This window comes from Betta splendens, chromosome 13 (assembly GCF_900634795.4).
Source record: "Betta splendens chromosome 13, fBetSpl5.4, whole genome shotgun sequence".
Taxonomy (NCBI): domain Eukaryota; kingdom Metazoa; phylum Chordata; class Actinopteri; order Anabantiformes; family Osphronemidae; genus Betta; species Betta splendens.
Genome location: NC_040893.2, coordinates 7,710,670 through 7,735,619, shown reverse-complemented (window position 1 = coordinate 7,735,619; position 24,950 = coordinate 7,710,670). Strand labels below are relative to the sequence as shown.

Genomic DNA, 24,950 nt, shown 5'->3' with positions numbered 1-24,950 from the left:
AACCAGATTCTCACTCTCTCTAGATCATTGTTCAGCTGCTTCAACATGACCTCCAGCTGGTAGAGACGGCCAGATAAATCGTTGGGTACCTCATCCCTGAAAAGACACATCATATTAATCATGAAAGATCCTAAGGCAATCTCTTCACTGGCAAAGCAAACACCCCTATGGCAACACAAAACCTACTCAAACAAGCAGCTGCTCAGGGACAACAGGACAGCGACTACGTGGGCATTCTGACTATCACCACCAGGTGGCAGCAGTGACAACATGTCGATACCAGGCCTCTGATTCTGGCGTTGGAGCAGCTCTACAAAGAGCTGTGTTTGTTCTGTTCAGGTTGACCTACCCACTGAAGGTCGGTGTGGTCCGTGGCGTCTGAGGAGTGTGAAACTGCACTGGGCTGACCACCGGTCTGGTGTCTGGACCTCCAGCCTGGGGTTCAATCAGTGAGAAGAGGGAGACGGCTCTTTGCGCTGAAATAGACACACGAGTGCACTTCTTAAATGTTGCATTAATGAGTCGTTTTACTTGAGCTTCCCTTTGGACACATGACACAATCCTATGTCAGAGCAGGAGGAGTTGGCCACTGATCAGAGGTTTGATTCACTCTAGTGTCTTGCTCTGTGCTTCAGCTGCTTTCGTGGTTGTGGAGGAAATGGTGGCTAACAAAGACTCCCAGAAAAGTAACACTAGCTGTGAAGCTGAGCAAGCTCAGGTTGGAGTTGATGAAGGGACCTTCTTTCCCAGGAGCGTCTCACATCATCCAACCAGCATCCAGACAATAAATTACAAACACTTGGATCAGGACCTTTTAGTCCTAACTTGCACTGCAATGTCTGAACAGCTGCTGATGAGCCCGTTACTTAACATCCTAAATCTCTCACCGAGTCGTCGTTGAACAAACCCATGTCTTATGTGTTTTCCCTCTCACCTTCGTAGGCTTTAGCTGCATTGACCAGGCTGGACCACTCCAGTCCACAGGCTGTGTCAGGAAGAGGCATTAGCCCGGGATCGAGCCTCCTCAGAGGCGGAACCTTGTCCCTTACTTCTGTGAGAGACAGCTCTGATGCAGACAGGGGCACTGAGAGACGGGGGACAGTTAGTAAACGCACTGCTACATGAAGATGGCAGCACTTGTAACAAACACTCAGGAACAACGTGCTCAATGGCAGAGTGCATTTTGGCAGCTGGGTCACTTGATGCGTTAGCTTCCATCTACAAAAATAAACTCACCCTTTTTACTGGCGTGGTTGCAGGAGACAGCGTGTCTGCGTGTGGGCAGCGTGCAGGTGAACAGCACATCAGTGGGATTTGTTTGGTTCTCGGTGTTGGCAAAGCTGGCGTCTCTGCGTCCGCTGCACAGCGACTCATCCGAAAATGTGCGCTGCAAGGTTCGTCTGGGGGACTGGAGGGGGAGAAGTGACACAGCTCATGTACGACTGCCGGCTGGATCTGATCTAATGGTCTGAGTGTTCACGGATCCTCACCGGGTCTCGTTGTGGAGACTCTCCTGGATTGTCCATGATGATCAGCTTCTTCAGGTCGTCCTCAATAGTGCTCTTATACGTCCGCCTTGGAGAGCGCAGGTCCCTTAGTGACGCCCTGAGTCGAGGTTGACCAAACACGTTCTTTGAATTTGTATCCACCTGCCTGAAAACGCAACACATCAGCACCACTTAACCGCATCCATCATTTGCATCACTCCAAAAAAGCTAAATCGATAACCCCAGCAATAGGAGGTCAGAAGAAACTAGGAGAGCAGCACTTATCATTTGATCTCATGCTGCCTTACTTTTTGCTGTTGCTGCTGTCAGAGGTGGATGTGGTGGTGTTTGCAGGTGATGAGCTGGTCTCTTCGTTCTGCCAGGCGGTTGGTCTGCTCTTCCCGTATAAGGCCTTGGGTGCAGAGCTGGACAGAGGGATGGAGCCAAACTGGGCGGTAGTGGGTGTAACTGTAGCAGCTCGGACAGGCCGCGCTTTCTCCGCTGTTGGAGTCTTGTAACCCTGTGGAGTGTAGGCCCTGATAGGACAAACACATGCATGCCATTGAATTAACAACACGCTGCTTCTGCTACACACAAACCTACATGTATGTCAAACTGAACGCTACACTTGATGAGGCGCAGGCTGCAGCATTAGAGCTCATGGCACTCAGGGTTTTAACACAGATTGTTTTAATCCAACACAAAGTGGTTAAAGTCTGTGTATGCTGTGTGTGTATTGACTGAGAGCTTTCATGATGTGAGCCAGCAGAAAGATCACGCCATGATCTGTGTGTATTACAGGGATTACACTGCTGAGAGTATGATGTATGCATCTTTATGTATGACAGTGTTGAAGAAGCTGCTTTGGTAGAACATTATCTAAAATGCTCTTAGGAACATTTTACCAAGTGCATGGACTATTGCATTGAACTACGATAGTTACTTCCTGTCTAGGTATTATGCATATTAGCATAAAGCGCATTATCATAGATGCAGCTCATCACTGATATGGTCTCCTACCTGGGTTTAAAAGCGTCCATTTTATCAGCACTGCAACCCGGAGGAGGGAATGTCCTCGTCCGGTATCCTTGGTTCTGACTGGCCGCAGCTGGCATGACGGGTGAAGACTCTCGCCTCCTCGACTCTCCTCCACCACCGCCCCTTCCCGTGGACAGCTCCTGAATGCCGCTGTAGGTTGCAGAGGAGTGCATGGCCTTGTGTGGCTGGCTGTTGGACAGGTTTCCGTGGCGAGGGACGTTGTAAGGAGCCGAAGCGTCGATGCCGCTGTCGTTGGAGCCTCCTTTGTTGAGAAGGTTGGGGTCGGCGTCGCTGGGGTCGATGAGGCAACCCCCCCCTCCTCCTCTGTCTCCTCCGGGTCCACCGTCGAACCAGCGCTCGTCGCTGTGGCTGCTGGAGGCGTTACTGGACAGAGTGTTGCTGCTGGAGTGGCTTGAGTACTGAGTCTCCCCCTGCAGAGGACACAGACACAGTGAGAAACAGTACAGCAGAAAAAGTAACAGATGAAGGAATGAGGCAGCGTGACAGCTGACCTTCGAATGTCTGTTTGGAGAATCTTTGCCTGGGACATCCTGCCTGGGGATTCTCCGCTGCCCCCCTCCAACAACTGGTCCTCGAGATGATGACGCCGGGACGTGCCAGAGGGGTTCTAGACAGAGAACACACAGACACTCACAGGATTAAAGCAAATTACACTGAACCATCATGGTTGAGCAAAGCGGATTAAATGCTTATAGCACATTTAAACACTGACCTCCCCCCACAGTTCTGTCTACTCTGCTGTCGACACACATTTGAAACAATTTAGACAGCATGACCATCAGCTCACGAGGCAGCAATGTCAGCATTTCATTCTATCCAACTAATGGATGTAACCCTGTAGTTTTCTCCTGATTACATTCCAAAGGGAGAGTATGCACCTGTTTTGCAGCGCTCCATAGTGCTCTCCTGGCTGGTGAAGCCTGAGGAAGACTCTCCACTGGAGGTGATGTCTACACTGAGGTGAGGCTCATAAGGCAGCAAGGGCCGCTGTACTGCTCCAAACCTAGCAATAGAAAGGGTAGAGTGTTATTAATCAACACAGTCAGTGTCTTTTGTCAAATCTAACCTACTTACTATAAAGACTATAACAACTGGTAATGAACTACAGAGGAACACCACAACTCAGTAAACAGCAATGCCCTAAAATTGTTTTGTTGGAAACATGATAGTCAGTTTTGCATCTTAATGGTGGTTGAATAGAACATGTTTCTCTGGTTAGGTAGGATATTATCATCCTCCACTGTGAGGAAGAGCCACCCACACAACAGATCCTTCCTGCAGGACACAGCGTGTTTATACACTTATCTGCAAGGAACATTATTCATTATTCTTAGGAGGTCTTGTATATCTGCCTCAAGTTTAGAAAGCTGTTGTTATGAGTAACACTGGTCATGTTTAATCAAAATTTCGTTCCTTAAGTGAGACGGAGAGTGTCTCACACACACCTGTCAGGGGAAGGTTTGTAGCGCACAAAGGGGCTCGCTGTCATTCCTGTTGTCCCCATTGTGGAGAGGCCCATCAGGCCGGAGGAGGGCGAGGAGAAGCTGGCTGACGGGTTTCTGTAGGGCACCCTGTCGCCTCCTGCAGGAGACAGGCTGTAGTGGTTCTCAGGGTAGCTCACCGGCCTGCTAAACACACAGAGGGCGTGGTTAACCAAGAGAACAAACAGGACCACAGAGAGGTGAGGGATGTGTGACTGGAACACAAGAAACCCTTTATCCACGCTTAGTGGGAACGCCACAAGAAGGCGGTCTGCTTGTGAACCTGCCAGGAATCGATTGTGGCTATTAACTGAGTGGCAGGATGTTGGCACTTCCAAGCAAGGCGTGTGATTAGCAAAGGGGGCTAAAAATAGGAAAACCACAACTAAACAAGCAGACAAAAAGCCCACAGTAAACAGTGTTCAGATACATTGATTTCCTCACAGGATCTGTTCATACAGTCACAATCCCTTTGACAAACTTAAACAGTTACTTTGGACAGAGAAGCAGCTAGTATACATTGAACTGTCGATATTTCTTCAAGTTGACAACAGGCTGCAAAAACAATTTCTGTAGGTTTTTCATTCACCTCCAAAGCTCTACTTTGTTTTGTAATAGAGAAGCTATTATTGAATATCGAGAATGGTTGTGAAGCCTGGCACCAGGACAGAGCTAGCCATAACTGAAGTCACTGAGTAATGAATAACACGACATTGACTCTCACCTCTTGGAAGTGAGGTGCTGAGGCTCCCTGTATGGAACAGGCATCAGTGCTTTGTGTGAGCGGATCAGCGGAGGAGGTGGGGGTCCCATGGGTGTCCAGCGCTGTGGATTGGGGGCACTGTGGAGTCCTGGAGGAACAGGTGGACTGTCCCATCGCCACGTAGAACGCGGGGAGGGTCGATAGCCGGCCGCCAGAGGCTCAGGTTCTGGCTTCTGCTCCATGGTCTTCATCTCATACTCTTCTGTGCAGCCCCTACAAAAAAACCCCATGTTTTATAGGAACAGTATAAAACTGGCAAGACAAATCAAAAGAGACTTTAATGTCCTTGCTCTGCCCCTAAACCAATATATTTGGCCCTCTCGATGCGGCGTTCATCTACAGTTTTCCATCTTCAGCTGTGGGCGATTAAAAAGCAATGATGAGAAACAGCATTTTCCTGTTTGCAGACCTGAACTGCAGCTGAACCAGAACTGTGGCTGCAGCACATGGAAACCGCTCCTCACATATACTCCACATTATTGTCCTCTCATAACATGCTTTGTGGAAGCTCAAGCACACAGCAGATACGGAACAGATCTTACTAATGAGCTCCCCTGACACCAATGAAGGAAAACAGAAATAAAAGGAAGCTGATTATTGGCATATCCGGACTCTATCTCACTAACTGTGGGTCTGAAGTTGTGTGTACGTTCGTGTAAAGCCCTTTAATCTTAGGGAAAAGACTAAATTATGAAAAAATGTTGCAAAACTATTATCAGCCAAGGTACAATGTAAAAGATATAATGTTTGATTTATCTGATCTGTACTAGAAACCAAGCAAAGTAAACATGGATGACAAATGAAAATGAGCTGGCATTTATTCTCATCAATTATGAACTCACTCGCTGGGTTCACAGCTGTAGGGCTGGGTCATCTTCATTAATCAGCTCAGGATACAAATAGAGCCCAACTAAAGAGTCGTCATATTCTCAGAGTAACCCAATATCCACCACATCATTCTACACATCATTATAATTTCATTATGAATCCCATTACAAGAGGGCAGAAGGCATCAAATGTGCATAGAGGATGTATTTAAGATGAAGCAAATGTCATGAGGAAGAGGGAGAAGCGGAAACATGGTGTGAAAGTGAAGAGGTAAAGTGACAGGAAAGTGAAATTTACACCGAGATGAAACGAGGCAGGAAGCAGCAAGAAAAGGAACTTAAGCAGAAAAAAACAGACACCCTATAATGCATTTATTCATGTGAAGTTAAACATGAATGAATGAATGAATAAATATAATGAAACATTTTCTGCTGCCTTGATGAGGTTGAATGAGACCTTTTATTTCCAACTACTATTCTTGGGGACAGTTTTTTTCAAAGGGATGAATGGAATTAAAGCAGAATAAGGAGAGTAATAATAATAAAAAGATATCACCCTTATCAAAGATAACGTGTGGCGGCAAACAAAGATCCTCTCACGCCTCTTTACAATATTCTTTGATCAAAGCAGAGCATTGCTATTACCACTGTCCCTCTGCAGCCATCAAATACTTTAGAAATGCTAAATATTTGGCATTTTCATTGTGATTGCTTAAAAATGACATTTTTACAGTTCTGACAGGCTACACACACAGCCCTCATCAACCCAGACATCTGGAGCATGCAAAACAAACAGTGAACAAAAAGTTCAACACTGCTGCTGCACTAAATTTAGAAGCAACAATCAAAGCATCACTCAACCAGCATCCCAGCATTTGTGCAGGCTCTGATCTCAGACACATGTACGAACCTCAGCGCGAGTCCAGCCTACATCCGTTGACACGCAGCGTTTCTTCCATCACACAGGCCGACGTGACACACACCGGGCTCCCCAGCGCACACACAGACACTCACATGGTCAAGCATGAACCGACACCAGTCACACCTCTTCTCCGTTTTATCCCTCCATCTTGCGCGTGTACACATCCGAGGGAGAACCGCAAGGATGAGAACACTTCCAACTGGCGTCTCTCTCCCACCCACTTCTCTCACTCTCGGCGGTGGTGAGACACGTCCTCCTCATCGCTTAACTCGGCACACTCAATCCTGCCTCTCTCTCTCTCTTTCTCTCCCTCTCCTGCTTTCATTGCTCGCTGCCTCTCTCTTTTTATTCTTTTCATTTGCACATAGAATGCATTTTTAATTAATCACTTCCATTTCTTTCTTTATTTATTTTGTGGTCTCCTTTATTCCTGCAGATTCCAGGCCTTAATCTCATCCAATCTGCTTGCCTGGCACACAAGACAAAATGAGTCACGGAGAGACAGAGACATAGAGAGAGAGAGACATAGGGAGAGAGTGAGAGAGAGGGGGATACAAACTCTAACTGTCAGCTGGTGTGTGTGTGTGTGTGTGTGTGTGTGTGTGTGTGTGCGCGCGTGTTGTGTGTGTGTGTGTGTGCGCGTGAATGGAATTAAACTGCTTGAGACGTTAGAGAAATCCAACCGCTGTGCGATCAGAGCCAGCCACAATTACTGTATTTACAAGCCATAGTTTTTCGGTCAGAAACACACACTGTAGTTATTCCTTCACCTCTGTAACTGTGTAACACCACATCAGTGTCTCATAAGGTCTCATTATTTTGTCTCAGTCAACACCATGTGTGAGGATGAAAGCAGAGAAAAGAAATGGGCGACGGTAAGCTGAAGAAGAAAACTAGATAAGCAGACAAAGAGACACAAATTAATGAAATCTGACGTCCTTGGTTTAACAAATGCTTCATTTTTTCTGTATCCGTTTGAATCGTACACGTCGCTCTTTCTCTCTTCACTCGCTTCCTCTTTTCACACACTCCCACACAAAATCCTCTCAGAACATTGGAGTCTGGCCACAATCTCACCCATGCTTTTGTGTGTTAGAGTGCCCCACACTCACTCTAGCTTGCACTAGTGCTACCGTTTCCCACAAACAGTCTGCAGCCTGCTACGCCCTCACCCCCGACATCGCCTTCCCCAACATCAGCCGCTTACAAGTCCTCATTAGTTTAGCTTCAAAGAATTTAACCCACCTGCGAGGACCTCCCTCTTCATAGGGAGGAATGATAACCACTTTGACGGTGACCGATGTCCTGAGAAGGTCGATCATCTGTTCGTGAGTCAGCGTCACTGCGGCCACCTTGCAGATCTCCACCAGCCGACTGCCCTGCCTCAGGCCTGCTTGCCAGGCAAAGCCGTATTCCTCCACCTGCGCGACAAAACCAGAAAAGGTCTTTAAACGGGCCGGATACGTGAAGCTAAGAGTCGTAACTGAGTATGAGGTCTGGTGTAGCAGATGGTGATCTGACGGTACCTCAGCCACAGTGCCGTCCAAGCGAACATGAAAGCCCAGTTGTCCCAGTCCGTTTCTTCTCAGAGTCATATCCACAGTCTCACACCCCACTGTCAGTGACTGGCAAAGAGACAATGTGGAAATAACATTAGCACTATTAATATGTTCTCTAACTGCAATATTAACTGTGTCCAGGTATATTAAAAAAGAAGCACAGACTGCTAGCCATCACAGTGACTAGTTTCTATCAGGCCAAAGGGACAGTTCCAGTTCCTGGTGGTGTGTTAATGCTGTTTTCAATAAGAGTAAGATTAGTCATAGAGCTTACAGGCCTATAATCAGGATTTGACATAATATAAATGTATTTAATTTGGTTGTCCAAACGTGTGGACAGTGTACACAGATGCCCATGCATACGAATAAGCATGGTTTCATGTTACTGAAGAGTGAGCAACAGAGTAAAAAGTGAAGGGTGTGAATATTCGTATAAATGGCAGCTTTACGCTCGGGACATCCTAATGTCTCCAAACGCTGCCTCTCACCTTTAATCTCTGAACCATTTCCCTGATGTCCTGTGCGCAGCCCTCCGGCACCCGCACACCAATGTGGTCCCCTCGTCCGTAGAAGATCTTCAGAGACAGGCGCTCCGGGGTCCAGCCAATCACGTCGGCACAAAAGCAGTTGAACACCACCTCTTTGGTGGAACAGTCTATCAGCAGGACATACTCAGCTGACAGACCCAAGGCACAGGGGATCTCGGTCCCGCCTCCGCTGAAGTCCTGGGCCTGCACCCTCCAGGCCACGGCCCCGGCGGCTCCCAGCTCCGCTCCCTCTCTGGCCCGCGTGCGCTCACGCTTTTTGGAAGCGAGGGAGATGAGGTTGAATTTGCCAGCCGAGTCGAGTGGGTTGTTGCTGATATAATTCTCAGCCAGGTCACGCAGGTATTCCTGCCTTGTTCTTGTAGCCATTGTGTGGAACTTCTCCGACTTGTGCGCTGCATTTTCTGCGTTGATAACTTTGGCTAGGAGGAAGTTGCGGAAGGTTTCTGGATCACGGAAGGTGACTCCACTGGGGATGGGTGGGCCAAAGGGAGGCACGTCTTTCATCCGTGTCACAGCAACACTTAAGGCCAGAGAGAGGGTGTTAAAGCTGAGAAATGATCTGTATTGTGTATGAACATGTTTGTTCTGAGACCTTTACCTGTAGCATGTGTTCTCAGAGCAAGGGTTGTGCACACGGACGATAACAAAAACGTGCTGGAAGTGTGAGCGGATGTTCTGTGGGGTGAAAGGCAACGCTCCAGGCTCCTGAAAGATTATGGTCACAATATCGTTCCCTATGTGCCTTTTTCTCAGGAGCTGAGGAGAAAAAGCAATTGATTATTAATACGAGCACGGAAATCATGACTCAGTGAACCACAGAAAGTCTGAGAAGGGAAATAAGAGACTGAAGAGCTCCCTAGTAGACGCCAAAACAACAGTTCTTTATGTAATTTGTTTTTCGGATTCTGTGTGGGCTATTTGTGTCTGTGTGTGTGCTGCTCGCTTCGTCGCTCTGTGTTTGTGTAGGCGACATGGCACACAGTCCAGGCTGTGTCTGTGGCGTAGCGCTTGCCAATCCTCTCTTCATCTGCAGAGCAAAGTGTGAAAGTACTAATTATGTAATCCAGCCCACTCCAGAGAGACACATTCTCCAGTACGATGCTACAGGAACACCCTTCACCCACACTCTTACCCGAACAGTTTGATAATTATGTTTGATGAGGTAGTTGCAAATTTGACCTTTAATTTGTAGAAATTATTGTATAGTGCTGCAACAATTATTCAATTTAGACTCCTAAAACAATGTAATACTGCTGATATGGAACAGTTATACCATATGTAGTTGCTGTACAAAATGACTATGAACTGACCTCATGTTGTTGAAGAACCTTCATGATACTTGTTTTCTAGTTCAGTTCTAAAGCCCCTGTTCACCACTAAAGGTCATTTGCTGCCATCTACAGGATTATCTGAGCATCATCCTTGCTGCACCCTATAGAATCATCTATTAGACTATGACTGCTGTTTTGACAGTCAGGTGAACAGTTTAAACACCCTTCGAGGCATTTCAGTTGAGGTGCAACCCTTGCTATATTTACTCACCTATTATGAGACACCTGTTGGTCAAATAAACTTATGTAAATAAACAACCTGCTGTTTGGGGGAAGACAGATAACTTCTCCATAGCCTACATGATTATGCAGTGAGGTGCTGGCAAATTAAAACACTAGTGTGTCCACTAATGCTGAGCACCCACAGGACCCATTTTAGCATGTGTTTATACGCGTGATCCTCTCTCAAAATTATGCAAGCTATTAGAAATACCCGTCGGCTAAATGTTATCGTACACTCGGGTCACTGACATGCTGCCCACGCTGCCAGTACACAGAACTCAGAAGAATGTGTAGAAAGGCAAAGGAAAATAAGAACGCTACTCACTGCTGAACTCCACCCAGCTCACAACCAGTTAACGAATGAAAAAGAGAACTTAAAAAAAGTAATTGAGTTGGGAAGGACAAAGAAGCCAAGACACAGCAACAAAGACTATAAAACCCAAGAGGCTGCTTAGAAGAGTAAAGAGACGCTAAATAAAGAAGGCGATGCAAACATCCTTCTGTTGTTTATGACCTGGAGCAAACACCAGAGGCTTTAACTAACCACCACAGACGGTCTTTGAAAAGCTTTCAGCTCTGCATCCTGTGCTTGACCTGTAAATCATAAATTATAAAGTCAGGGGTGCTCCCGGGCTCTTACCTGCTGGGGGTTGTTGGGCATGTACGGTAGCATGGTAGACACATGGAACATGACTTCATAGCCCTGGTAGGTAGTATACAGGGAGTGGGTGCCTGTAGAGTCCGCTGCACAGGAGCACAATGACAGTGTTAAAGATGTTAATTAAAATGCTGGTACTTTCTGTCTCACGCTGATGTTTCATCCAGGGATCATAAGGACCCAGAGAAAACAAAGACGGTCCCTGTGCTTTCCTTAGGTCTATGACCTTTGGGCAGGCTGGTTCATAGACACTGCTGTCTGCTGTAGTAAAGGATTTTTACACTAGGCGTCTTTTTATGTTAATGTCCTCAACAGCTTAATTCAGACCAGACAAGACTCTTACAAAAAAAAAAAAAAAAACTTACAAAGAGAGTCAGATCTGAGAGTTAGAAGGGCTGGAAAGTTGGAATAGGGGGAGTTTTTTCCTATACATAAATTTCTCTCACTGGCTGCATCAGACATGTTTATTGTGAAAATGTTACCACTACAGTTGGGAAGAAAAGGAAAGGCTTGTGTCTGCTTGTACCTAGTGAATGTCCAAATTGTTTTTATTTTGGGTTGTTTGCCGTTTCAACACGCACTGCAAGACATACATTTTAAAGACTCATCTGGCACGAGTACAATCGCCCGTTGAAATAATTACATGACACATTTATTGTGTGTTCTGTGCTTTTAAAAAAGGTGGAGAAGTTGTGTGGCTGCGGTAAATATGCAGTTTAAAGGGCAATCGGTTCAGACCGCTGGTATCTTTTACTTAAAAGTGACTTGGGCATCTTATGTACAGAACAAGGTGCATGTGTGAAACAGGCTCTTACTCTTTGTGTCAAGCTGTGCAGCGTATTTGGTGAACCCTTTGAGAAGCACCCTGTCTCCCAGAAGATCCAGGAATGCAGAGAAGGCGGGTGACGCCTCCTCATTGTTGTACATCTCTTCCTCTGTGCTCTGGCCTGCCCGGCACAGCAGAACACCCACCTTGTGCTTCTGACTCAACTGCAAAGCAACAGAGAGATAACATTACTGTGACACACTCGTACAGATAACAAACAGTTGAAATGCCACGCTCAAGCATCTGCCTGAAGCTTGTGTTCTTGTAAAACCTGCAGTCAAGACTGTTGTATAGCATTTAACTCAAAACTGCCTTAACTTGCTTACATGCAGACACTGAGCTATTATATTTAAATTCATACAAGCCTATTGCTAACGACACCTCCCCCTTCACTCCCTCCGTTAAATAAAAGGGGAGATGACAGGGTTTAACATTTGTTTTAACAGTGAAATGCTCAAACACACCACACCCTGCTTCACACTGCTCTAGATGAACTATATTGTACAGATTTAAAACACTTGTCTGAGAAGAAGACATTACTGTTGCTGGTACAATTCAGATCCAGACACCACTCACCCCTTGTTCATCCAGTTTAATGAGCTGCTCAGCCACTTTGGGCGTGCTGACCGCCTGCCTCAAACAGGACAGGTTGAACTCAGGGACTACCTGCTCCAGGACTTCTTTGTGGAGCAGACCTCGAACCGTGCCGTGTCTCCCTGTAGATGCCACTGCATCCTCTAAAATGGAGCCTCTCAGTGTCACCAGCTGTGTGTAGGGAATAAACCGGAGCTTTAGGACTAGCAGCAGAATGATGTTTAATGCTGACATTCACACCAATGGGAGACGTACAGCAATCAATTAACCAAATTGCATGCGCATGGGTAGCAGGAAGAAGCCAGGGTCCACCATGAAATGCAAAGAGAGACAGGGAGAACAAAACTTAAAGAGTCACATGACTGACCGAGGGGCTTTTAGCTTTGTCTTATTTACACCACTGTAACTATGTATTGCCAAGATTTTTGTAAGGCTATTCTCATCTCCATTGTTTTTTGTAACTTTCGTAATCTTCTTTAACCAGTGTCTATCCTTTAATAGGGGAAAACAAACCAGCATGTGCATTGTATGTCTCAGTCCACTGTAGAATGACTGGCAAATATTTTAATAACATTGAAAATGCATAATAATCCTCAGTCCTTTGGGTCATACTGAGTCCGCATCTGGAAATGATGGCTACACTTTCTCCCTTTCACGCGCAGTGAAAGTGTGCTTTGTGGGGGCTTTGAGGTCCAGCAGCATTGTAAATTAATATTCTGCTCAGTATTTTGCTGCCACAGTTTGCTGCTCCCTGCTGAGGGGAAATTGACCTGCGTCGGAACAGTCAGGCTATAATAACCTCAGATACAGTAGGGAGGTGCTGGCTGCTTCTTTACACTCACACACATTGTAACTAAACACACGGAGGGAAATTAAAAATTCATGCCAGGGTCTGGAGCTGGCAGTGGCTGGAGAGACAGTTGAACCTGGGAGACTCAGAACTGCTGCAGAGACATGAAGCCTCACTGACACACAGCGTAAGTCATGGCGCTGTCGTTCCATCCAGCTCATCAGCTTATTAGTCTCAACTCATCAGTGGAGTGCGACACGCTGAGCAGGAATGTGAGGGTGGAAATGTGTGATGAAGGAGGAGGAGGAGGTCTCGCCACCTTGCTGTGTCAGCACTGCTGCACAGAATTAAATGACAAACTCAAACGGGGGCGAAGCAGCTGAGGCTGGAGTGGGAGAGAATAAACTCTGCAATCAATCCCTTTCCTTCTGTGTGGGAACAGTAGGCCCGCTCTGTCTGTTAGCTGAGATCTGTGTACTTAGATGGCGGAGAGGCTCCATTGTTGTATCAGAGCTAAGGTGATGAGGCCAGGCAGCCATGTAATCCACCTAAAAACAACAGCACACCAGCTACACAGACGTGAAATCTGCTGTTCAGACCGATGCCTTCACTTTATACAGAAAATGAATCAGAAACTATTTCTAATACTAACTGGGAAAGAAAATGATTCACATCATTTCAGTTTCTTAAACCTGAAGTTTTCAATAACATGTATAATAAAACTTTAGCTAGTACTTAGTGAGTGTGTGTAGATGTGTTAGCTTTTATATTTTTAATTTCCCTACCATCCTGTGTTCCCCTTAACTGTGACAGTGATCGAAGCAAAATGCAAAATAATTTTTCTCTGGTATTAATAAAGTTTTTTGAATCTTTTTGAATCTTGAAACTAGAAAGATGTCCATAATAATGAGCCCATCATTTACTACAGCCTTTCAGAGTGGGGGTTGCTCTATGAGAGTGGGGCAGGGCAGTCGTGTTTGTTCTTCAGCTTTGCTGTGCTGAGAATGGACAGGTGGAATTTCCCAGTGTCAGACTAAACAGAGTGGGGGGAGGGGTTGGGTGCTTCTGATCAGGGTAGAGATGGTGAATCGCAGGTAGCAACATGAAAGGGAGGTTGGGTAAAATGAAAGTAAGTCCGCAATTTACTTGAACATGTCCACTCTTACTCATCACAGACATTCCCATGACAAACACACAGTGGGAAATACCTCGCTTGTCCTGACGATGACGCGATATTGGTACTGGTCTTTCAGGTCTTTGGTGTCTTCCAGTTTTTCCCTGTGGATGCTTACGGCCACGGGGCCCAGCTTCTCATCTCTTCCAAAGTAGTTTGAGTGATCTGGTGAAGGGCAGAGAGATTAGAAGAGAGAAGGAAAGCTGTATGCAAAGCTGCACTAAGACATAAGACAAAAGACTAATAAATGTTTTGAATATTAAAATAACAATATGATACTGTAGATGGTAGAACAGTCAAATAGTTAACTGTTTATTCTTTTATATGAGCAGCAATTCCAGTTATGACATTTGAGTTATGAATAGTCAGATTTGTTTATGGCATTAGAGTGAACGTGTCTGCTTATGCAATGTTCACATTTTTAGACCACAGTGTTCAGATGAAACACCTTGATTTTCAATGTTTTTGTCCTTTTCCCCAAAGCTTTTCAGCTAAATGGTGCTAATGCTAACGCCAGAGGCAGCGCAGGAGTCAAAACAAATTGTGAAGCCAGAGGAGGAATCTAGCATGACAGGCGGCCCTCCTCTGCTCACGCAGACTGGGAAGAACTAGAGCAACCTTCACGTGAGAGAACTGAGGTCTGCTTCCATGCTGATCTGTGGTAAGACTGTCAGCTTTTGGTGGAGGTTGTGTGACATGCGGAAGGTCATGTGAAACACACGATGAGGAAATGAGTCAGCAGTTCATAGATTAATTTCATTTATGAGCAGTAAGCCCCCCCCCCCCCACACACACACACGCACACGCACACACGCCCCTAACAGCATCTCTCACTAATTAGAATGCAGCCAGCTGATGCTTGCCAGGGGGAAGTTTCATCTGCAATGTCTAAAGAGGTGAGGATGTGACGCGAGCAAGACACATCCACATCTGTATGGACGGGCACGCATTGCACAAGTTTTTTTTTTTCTGACCCTAACAACTAGATGTAAAACAAAGCTGCTCTGGCTATTTTAAGTGGTACTTATGGTTATGCACATTGGCAGGTGGTGGATCATCAACTTGTGTGAGTGTGCTAACAATCCAGTGGCAAGTACATGTGTAATAAAACCTCTGGGAGCGAAGCCGGTTTGCCTGCTTCCTCTCTGATCACAGCTGCAGAATGAGATGCAGGGAACGAATGGGAAAACACTGGCTGGACAACCAACAGCCACACTTATTCACATGATGAATATAACAATGTATGTTATACTATGCTATAAAACTGCTTATATTGATTGCTGTGAACTGCGAGCTGTTTTCTTCATTCTGGTATAAGTTAATATTAGCTTCATCATATTTACTGAAGCCTGAATTTACGCCTGGATGCACGAAAGCATAAAAATAATAACTGAATAATAGCACCACAGTAAACAACTGTAAGGTGTTGTATTACATAACATAACAGCATCTCAACACTAAGACAGGACTTGTGTATTTCTGTATGTGTGTGTGGCGTATTACCTTTCTCATTAAAGTAATCCTTGTAGTACCTGGCCCCAAGGTCTACATGTTCTATGCTGTAGAGTTTCAGTCTGTCCAGTCTCGTAACCTGTTGCTCGATAGGCACCTCTAGCACTGAGACACTGGCGTTGCTGCTCCTCAGCCATCCTCTTCCGCCTTCTCCCCCGTCTCCCCCGCGCTCTGCTGAAGAGCTGAGAAAGCTAATGTTGCGCTCTCCATAGCCCCCGGTCTCATTAAGGAAGTGGGGACAGCAGAGGAGAAGTGGGCTTGAGCTGTGGGCTCCAGGAAGCCCATCCAAAGGGTCCATACCCAGAGAGGGTGTTGTGGAGTCGGGGTCAAGGCCCAGAGTCAGATCTTCGATACTCGAGTAAACCGGTTCATTGACACTTGGAGCAGAGGATCTGGAGACAGAGAGGGACACGGACGCAGCTGACGCCCCCGTGGCAGTGTTCCTCCTCTGGGTGACGTAGCCACGCTGAGCCGCAGCCTCGTGGAGGTCGAACAGGATGCTCTGAGCATCGTAGTGGACAAAACACTTAGGACAAACCCAAGGTTTGTAGGAGGCATCTGTAGTTCCTCGTCCTCCCCCATCCTCACTAGTGTCTCCTTTTCCCCCATCCAGCTCTCCTCTGCTAGCGCTCCGAAGTTTCCTGAACAACGAGGAGGTGCCCAGCGACGACTCTGTTCCTCCGCTTTTCTTCCGAACTCTCTCAGGTCCTTCCTTCCTTCCTGTTCCTCTATCATCCCCACCTGGGGGCCCAGGTGAAGGAGCAGAGGGGATGGATGCATTTGGTGGCAGATCTGGGACACGCAGCAGCTCCCTGAGGCGTACTGGCGCTGAGCTACGCTGGTCAGGCCTCTCCTGGTCGAACTGGCTGAGCATGTCAAAGAAGCTCTGCTCAGGAATGCCCTGGATGTCAATGGAGGACGTGCTGCCATACTCTCTGAAGAGATTCCCCATCCTGCCACCTCCACGGACCTCCACCTAGAAGCAGGGGAGAAGTTTCAGTTTCTGATAACAACAAAACATATATTCAAAACAAAATTTAATGTTATTGGGAATTAACAAAGCTTGACTTATTTTAAACAAACTTTACTATTTGTCTGACTTAAATAACAAGAACCAGCCAGGAAATTTAAGGCTCACCTCATTCTCGTCCTGTTCACTCAGCGTGACTTCACTGTTGGATCGCTGTCTCAAAGGTGGAAAAGCCCTAAGGTTTAAAGGTGAACCGCCTTCATTGCCGAACCCTCCTACTCTGAACTCATCTCTGTGTCGTCTCCGTGGCAACCTGGCAATTCCTCCCCGCACCAGACCGATTTCTGATGACAAAGCTGACGATGAAACCGAATTGGAGCAATCATCTAAATAGTGATTCATTTGCCCATTTTCAAGCAGGGACTCCCTGGACTGTGCGCGACGTGGAGGCCATTCAGCGATTCGCGCCCGGACACCCATTTTAGGCACAGAAACCCGTGGCTGGATGGCCGGGTCTGCGGGACCTGTGTGGCCGTTAGGGGTGTGTTGAAATGGAGTGTGCTGAGGCAGTCCTCCTCCTCCATCCAGAAGGTCAGAGGAGGTGCAAGTGACACCCCTGTCTCTGTAGCTGTTCATTGCACCCCAGGAGAGCTCAGGGCAGATATGCAAGGGGCTGGCATCCCATGTTAGTTGGGATGCTGGGAAAGAGGGCAAGGAGGTGCCCCACACACACTCGACTGATGATCCTAGGGCTTCCAGCTCCCAAAAACATAGCTTTTAACCAGCAGGGTGCGAAAGATTTCACTGGCCCATGAAAGACCGGTTTGGATAGGGACGTGTCCTCCTCTTCTTTTTGAAGAATTTTCAGTCTGAAGCAGATCTATAAAATTAAAAATAAAAAGTCAATAAGAAAAAAAAAAAATCAATAAAACTACTAATTAAAAATGTAAACTGAAAACATCAAGAATTTTTTTAAATCATCCAATGACCCAAATTCTTCTGAAGCCTAATATAAGCTTTGAATCTGAGGGGTAACACACTTGACTGTAAAACATTGTAAGACTGATCAGCGAGAGAGGGAGAGAGAGAGAGAGAGAGAGAGAGAGAGAGAGAGAGAGAGAGAGAGAGAGAGAGAGAGAGAGAGAGAGAGAGAGAAAATAAGGTGAGGGGATATGACAGAGGATTTCTCCCGCTGAGGCTAATCTTCAGAAGCCTGACAAGGGATATTATTATCAGACTCTATGCACTCAAGCGCATGTGCATCTGCACACAAACAGTCATGTACCCACAGGACATGAAGGCTGCGGCCGCTCAGCTTCAGATTAAAACCACTGAAACACTAATGGTACAAGACAAGAAGGTAGCACGGACCCAAACAGAGCAGACGGACAATTTAAATACTTCATATTCACTACTAATGTCATTCCACTCATTGGGGAGCGGCCTGCAGTAATGACATACAGTAGGTCATTTATTTATATAAGCATTAATTTGGGACAAATCTTTCCTTGATGGGACACAGAAGTTACTCTGCTTCCTCTACAAAGGGACAAAGCAAAACAGCGTCACAGTTCGCAGGCTTCAAGGCGGTTTAGACAGGAGACAGAAAAGGACAAGGCCAAAAACTGACCCGGCAGCTGGAGGGGTGAGGTGGGCGAAGTCAGAAATAGAGTGAACGCAGAGTCAAGAAAGAGCACGGAGGAGTGCAGTGCATTGCTTGGTGAACCACAACGGTGTGTTTAATAGCACAGTCACACAGCATCAGGTCTAAAGCTCCACCGGGCCTGCAGACCTTTCTATACATGAGCATCTTATGACTATCAAATGACTTTTAGGGCACGGTCAAATTTTAATTGTTCAATCGATCTGACACACATCTACTTGCATTCAAATGTTTAGGAATAACTTGTGCGAATCCTACAAACGTTGACTTCCACAGTGAGTCTCCTGTTATGAAGAGCAATATATAGTTGAGTTTTTCATTGTCTCAGAGCAGCTCAGAGTGATCTGTGGGCGTTTTATGGTACACAATGCTTTTAATGAGTCCCCGCCGAATTTACTTTCTGGCCCAGGTTGCATTACTCATTCTCTCATACACGCAAGTGGGCACCTTCAACAACACTCATTCACAGAAAACAAAATCCCCCTATCGTCATACAGCTGTGCAAATGTATAATGCCTTTGTTTCCGATAAACCACAGGCACTCCAGGGTCAAAGGCTCCCATGATCGTGCTTTATGACACAGTCCTTCTTCATCCAGAGGGCTGTCCTGTGATCCACTATCAGACCCCAGTCCCTGATTACACTGCCCCAGCTGCAGGAGCTGCAGAATGGCTTCATTATGTACGGTAGGTGCTTGACGAAAGAAGCAATGGAGGGAGCGTGATTCGCTCTTAATCACTGACACCCATTAGCTCAAACTCTAGTTCTCTAGTTCACAGCAAACTTATTATTAAATCAATTAATCAAAAGCAGCCAGACCTCCAAACAATTTACAATTACACTAAAATTCACTAAAGCTGAGAGAAGCTGCAGACTCAGGTGACAAATGTTAGAAGTAGTGAATAATAAATACGGAATATAACCACTTTAAAAGGAACACTACAAGTCTCAAGCTCATTCACACTCAGACAGTTCACATATGGCATCTGTCGCTTGTGATGGCACTAGGCTTTGTTCTGCATGACCTAAAGAGCAGAATAACAAGTTAAAACTGGTAAAACTAAATACAGGTTACTGTTGTACCATGGCAATGAGGAAGTACGGTCTATATATCATCAGACAACTTTACAGAGAAGAAGGAACGACCAGTCTAAAATACAGTGCCAAAGCATGAAAGCAGTGGCAACATAGAGAAGATTGGAAGAATACTTGGATGGGGGTTCTCATGCTAATATCAATAATATATACAGTTACTGTTGCTTAATTAATGCGATAGAAGATTTAAAAATCCAAAAAAACACAGTGAGAATGGAACAGACGTTCAGCTTTGGCACAGACTTCAGAGGAAAAGGCACAGGAAATTTAATGCCTTTTAATTTCTCACATGCAGTAATTAGTCAGCTCTGGGACGTACCTCCCATGTTCTGCCTCTCCCATTCATGCTCGCTCCCTTTCTTCCCTCCACACCCGCTCAGACTTGCACTGCATGAGGCAGGCTTGGCCCATGGACCACAAACACACACCAAGGCTGGTAATTACACTGGTTAGATGGTAGTAATGACAGAGTTAGCAGAGGAGTGCAGCTTCTAGAGGAATGAGTAGACTTGACATTGAAGAGGTGCCAACTGGCGAGTCGTAACAATGTAGTCAGACTCAGGCTCAGCAGGATCAGAGATGAGAAAGGATTGATCAGCCTTACGTTTTTCTATTTCTGCTAAAATTTAAAAAGCAGCCTGATTATACAGTATGAAAGTGAAGGAATGACTGAAGGAATGGCTACCAAATTGTTACAGTTTTAATTAATTATTTTAAACAATAATGAGATGTGTAGGAGTTTAAAAACTCCACCATACGGCAGTTTAACAACTGTGTTTAAATTGGGCAAACAATGCCAGAGTGTGAGCTGCATTATGGGCCGATCTGAAGAACAGATGGCAGTGCATATGACTGGCAGATGGCAGACAGGAGCGACCCACTGTAAACACTGTAATACGACATAATGCCGCGCTTGAAAACAGCTGTGGCGACAGGATTCACGCCACTATGGCTTCTCAGAGAGACTGACCAGGAGCTGCCACAGGCTCTATGCTGCTTCAGCCTTGATTTTTGAATTTCATTTCTAATTAAATGTTACTGAAGAAGAGCTTAAGTTATGCATTTAGATAAAACAAGAAGCAGGTGAGACGTGTGAAACAGTCTAAAATGGGTGTTCTATCCAGTAAAACATGGGTGAAACATGGTTCTATCAAAGAAAACAGAAAGCGGACTGGCAGGCTTGATATGTGAACTGCAGTCTGGACTTGCTGCTTGAGCTTCCTAAACAACTTTTAATGCTTTGCCCTAAAGTAAATAGACCCTTAAACCTGGCAGTGTCAGCAGTAATAAAAGCCCAATTGCACCAAATCATTGTGGTAAAGAGGGAGCTGAGCCAGAGGGCAAACCTCTCAATTTACCAGTCAGTTTATATTCTAACCCTCACTCACGAACATGAGCTCTGTGCAGCGAGTGAAAGAATAAGACTGTGAATACGGGAAGACAAAGAGTCTTGTTTGAGGGCTGTCCAGGCCCAGCCCTAAAGGTAGAGTACGGAGCTAGAGAGGTTTAGACATGGGGTGATAGTCTGCAGTACACCAACTTCCACACACAGCCACGTTTCCTGCAGGAATATTATGAAGTGTGTAATCACTCAAAAACCTGAAAAACTTGCGATTTGAAGTGTGTGTTTACTTGCAACGTACAACCTGACTAAAAGCATCTCAGGTTCATGCAACAGTCTAAAATGAAGACATCAATTAACTGCCTGAAGAATTCCTTTCTAAGAAAGCGGAGGCTCTAAGGTGCCTGAGGCCGTAGAGCGAGTTGAGCAGCCCGGATGTTTCACTGTCCTCTCCAGTGGGCCTGTCGAAAAAAGGCTGATGATGACAGCTTACAGGATGACTGCAGCGTCTGCGCTTCCCGACTCATGGACCTAACCGGTTTTCCCTCTATGAAAAACGAATTTGATAAACAAATTTGATGATGTGTTAGAGTGCGTGCCAAGTGCTCCAGTGTTGTCTTTCCTACAGCAGGAAACTCCCCCTCCCAGATACAAAAAAACAAATAATAAACAACGATTGCTTGGTCTGCCTTATTACACATCCCTCATGAAGGAGAAATAAATTAATGAATAATTGAAACAACACTAAAGCAACGCTCAAATACATGTTATGGCTCTTAAATGCCATGTTGTGTGTAATATAATTCCCCTTTTCCATTTGTAATAGTCAAGTATAATGATGTGATATTAATTATGTATTTCCTTGATATTACACTTCTTACGCAGTTCTTAATATCTTAGATAAATAAGACCAGGCCATACAACATCCGTAAAAATTATACTTCAACACCACATGCTAAGTGAAGGCTATAAACTACCCCAGCATCTCAGAACCCCTGCCCCAACAATGAGTCTCTACAGGAAGCCAAAACAAAGTTGGCATATCAGAACATTAGACTGGAAGGAAATGCACAGTGGAAGCCTCTGACTCTGGTCTATATTGGGTTTGTAAGTGTGTTTGGTTTATCTGGAGGCGACATCTCCCCCACTCAGACTGAAGCGGCAGCTCTGTCCCCGATGCCCTGCTTTCCTTTCCACTCACTTTCCTCTGCAGTCTTTTCCTCAAGTTTCTCCCGATTCCCCTGTTATTGTCTCCACTGATTTCCGTCTACATTGTTTTGTTGAATTCTGCTGATGTCGCTAGTGTCATTTCCATCTGCTTGTGAGTCTGTCAGGCAGTTGGTCCCATGAAACCAGGAAGGCTCACAGTGGGGGGGGGGAGTTGTGGTGAAAAGACCAAGCTTCATTTAGCAGAGAAACCCAGACTAAAGTCTGTGTAATAGGGCTTATGATCAGCACTTAGATTTGAAGACCACGAGCTGCAGCCCACATCACTATTCATCACTGTCACTGCATGCGAGTTTGTGGGAGATGGATCAGTGGCAGTGAGAAAACAAGGAGTGAGGAGATGGAACTGAAGTGGAGGCTGAAATTATTATGCAAACATTTAGATACTGCAAGGCTTTCATAAGAATCCTCATTTTGCCTGTTTGCCCAGTAAGTTCTGAAAGAACCCTGTTAATATCTGTAGAGAAATAATGCGGTGCTCTCCTTGGTCACTGGTCGACCACTGGTTGAATGATGACCTTCTCTATCTTAAAGGAAATGGCCATTTAATAAGGAATCTTAATGATAATTAGTTTTAAGGGAACCTATTTTGATGTTCTACATTTTTCACTACCTTAAACATGTTTTATCAAAATGATCAAGACAGCTCATTTACGTTATAGCAAAATAATCACACCTTACTTTAAAACAATTGCACAGCAATTTTACAAACCTTATCTTGTTCTTCCTTGATGCGTGTGGGTAAAACAGCTGTGGTGAGATCTGATGCCACGGGTCAAAACATATTCTGCAGAAAACACAGGAAGAAATACATTATATTAAAACTACAGTCAAATCATGGCAGTTTCTCTACACAAATGCCAGATAGAAAATACTGAATAACAACATAAATCGAAACACAACTGATGCAAGCATTTTACACATTTGTCACGTTGTTTGTGTGATGTTCGTGACCTTTCGTCTTCAAAACATGCGGGTGGTAATCGTGGGTGTATATGTCTGCAGAGCAGCTGTGCTCTGTTTCACACTCATCGGGTCATCTACACTGACATCTATTGTGTGAGAGGTCTGAACAAATCTGCCTGAGGCAGATCTACACGGTAAACACATTTACATACACATTTAATATACTGCACACAAACAGAGGTGTATGTAAAAACTTCACGTGTACTTCAGCATTGAAAACTGATGTCATTCTATCAGCTGTGTGTGGTGATTACAGGTCCAGGGGGCCTGAGGACAGGATGGATGGAAGGGCTCCTCAAATGCAAGGAGGACATAAAGAGCAGGGTGAAGTGGGGCCAAAAGAGGGGGTGGGTGAGAATCAGCAGACTTAATGTCCTGAGGGGGAAGCCCATTACTGTCTGACAAATACAGTTCTAATCAATATTGATCAATCAGGGTCCACTTATCCTGCCAAGCGCAACATAATAACACTGTCTTTAGCAGAAGGAGGCAGCGGAGGCGAACACTCATTTTGAGCGTATATTTTCCTACAGCAAAGCATCAGCTCTTAGCAGAATGAGCCTGGCTTTAAGGCTTCACTCCGCCGTACTGAAAATGATATTCAACTCTCTGAAAACTTTCCAACCGTGGCAGAGTTTGCATCACATTCCCCAGCCTCAACCTTAAAGTGCTTGTGCGCGTCAGTCTGTGCACAGCATCTATGTGAGACACTGCATGCAGGCACAAACATGTGCACTGACAGGAACAAAAACTAAAAAAACAAACTGAATTGACCAACAGTCTGTTTGAACTAATAACCATTTTGTTTCTGTCTATGATGTGTATATTATTCTAGCATTCAGATGCTGGAAAATCTGACTTCTTAATGAACAACATAAACAAACGATAGTTGTGGTCAGTGAACTGACTTACTACCAAAGCAGCAAATAACAATGACTAGAACGCTGACCAGCCAAAAAAAAAGCCTTCAGGCCTTCAGCAAAGCAGTCAAATACTCACATGCAACCTCAGATTGCGTGGTGTTGAATCACCTAAACAATGTGGCACAGTGTCAGTATAAACCAGCATCGAATGCATAACAGCTATTCCTGAAGTACCTGTCTTTACACTGTTCTATTAACTCTGCTCTTGTATTAATGTGAAAATGTGGAGGACCTGTGACTGCAACTACTTCACCCTCAGCCCTCTAGCTCTGATGACAGTCAGTGTCATAAAACAGCTCTTAAAACCTGCTACAGAACAGGTTCATAGATAGGACCTCTGTCCCATCTATGTAGACATGCAGTGCAGTGAGGACCTCCTCATTGGCCTGTTGGGGAGGTGATTCCTATTACTGAGGCTCTGGTCCGGCCCAGACTCTGTATATTTACTGCTGAAGACATTAACTGTCACACAGCCAGAACAGACTTGCAGTATGTTTTCAGGTCAGTTGGAGCTTGAGTTCAATATAAATATTTCTATTATTTCATCTATTAATATTCTATACCTGTGTTGTGGCAAGAACTAACTAACTACAGCAAAGAAATTAAAATCAACATAATGTCACGTGAAGAAATGTCTTTCTCACACAGAGTGTTTTCAGACAAAATATAGCACTGAAGCAATCATGTTTCCCTCTGTAAAAAAAACAACACTTCATGTCCCCCAGTTACAGACTCATCCATTTCTAAACATCAGGAATCAGGAATGGTTATTTTATTAACGTGTAAATATCAAACAAGCATGAAAGTGTGAGATTTGATAGTTCTTTTATGATACATTACATAAAATGATCAATGCAGTTATAGTATAGTTATATTCATAAAAACATGCAATATACCTCAAACCTTAACAGACTAGAGTTTGTAAAGAGGGGCCAGGACATGCAAGGAGCCCCCTGCAGATTAGGACTGGCAGCCCCATTCATACTCAACACTGGAAGGTGGGGACTGTCA

General features: G+C 45.2%; 1 protein-coding gene across 3 annotated transcripts in view; it reads right to left on the bottom strand.

Annotated features, from left to right (window-relative positions):
• The window catches only part of sipa1l3 (signal-induced proliferation-associated 1 like 3), a 47,636-nt gene that overhangs the window by 2,734 nt on the left and 19,952 nt on the right, over window positions 1-24,950 (bottom strand). For 2 of the 3 annotated variants that reach the window (XM_029171020.3, XM_029171021.3), the window contains exons 2-23: window positions 22,763-22,837; window positions 16,892-17,603; window positions 15,745-16,729; window positions 14,276-14,406; window positions 12,260-12,448; window positions 11,673-11,847; window positions 10,840-10,943; window positions 9,245-9,402; window positions 8,587-9,166; window positions 8,066-8,164; window positions 7,785-7,960; window positions 4,752-5,003; window positions 3,992-4,174; window positions 3,425-3,549; window positions 3,038-3,153; window positions 2,508-2,956; window positions 1,796-2,023; window positions 1,491-1,653; window positions 1,237-1,408; window positions 935-1,084; window positions 350-476; window positions 15-96 (exon numbers count right to left, since the gene is read on the bottom strand). In XM_029171020.3, coding sequence (XP_029026853.1) covers window positions 15-96; window positions 350-476; window positions 935-1,084; window positions 1,237-1,408; window positions 1,491-1,653; window positions 1,796-2,023; window positions 2,508-2,956; window positions 3,038-3,153; window positions 3,425-3,549; window positions 3,992-4,174; window positions 4,752-5,003; window positions 7,785-7,960; window positions 8,066-8,164; window positions 8,587-9,166; window positions 9,245-9,402; window positions 10,840-10,943; window positions 11,673-11,847; window positions 12,260-12,448; window positions 14,276-14,406; window positions 15,745-16,729; window positions 16,892-17,359 — 5,112 coding nt within the window. In that variant the 5' untranslated portion in view covers window positions 17,360-17,603; window positions 22,763-22,837. The remainder of the gene's footprint in view (window positions 1-14; window positions 97-349; window positions 477-934; window positions 1,085-1,236; window positions 1,409-1,490; window positions 1,654-1,795; window positions 2,024-2,507; window positions 2,957-3,037; window positions 3,154-3,424; window positions 3,550-3,991; window positions 4,175-4,751; window positions 5,004-7,784; window positions 7,961-8,065; window positions 8,165-8,586; window positions 9,167-9,244; window positions 9,403-10,839; window positions 10,944-11,672; window positions 11,848-12,259; window positions 12,449-14,275; window positions 14,407-15,744; window positions 16,730-16,891; window positions 17,604-22,762; window positions 22,838-24,950) is intronic. The other variant, XM_029171023.3, reaches the window with a different exon arrangement.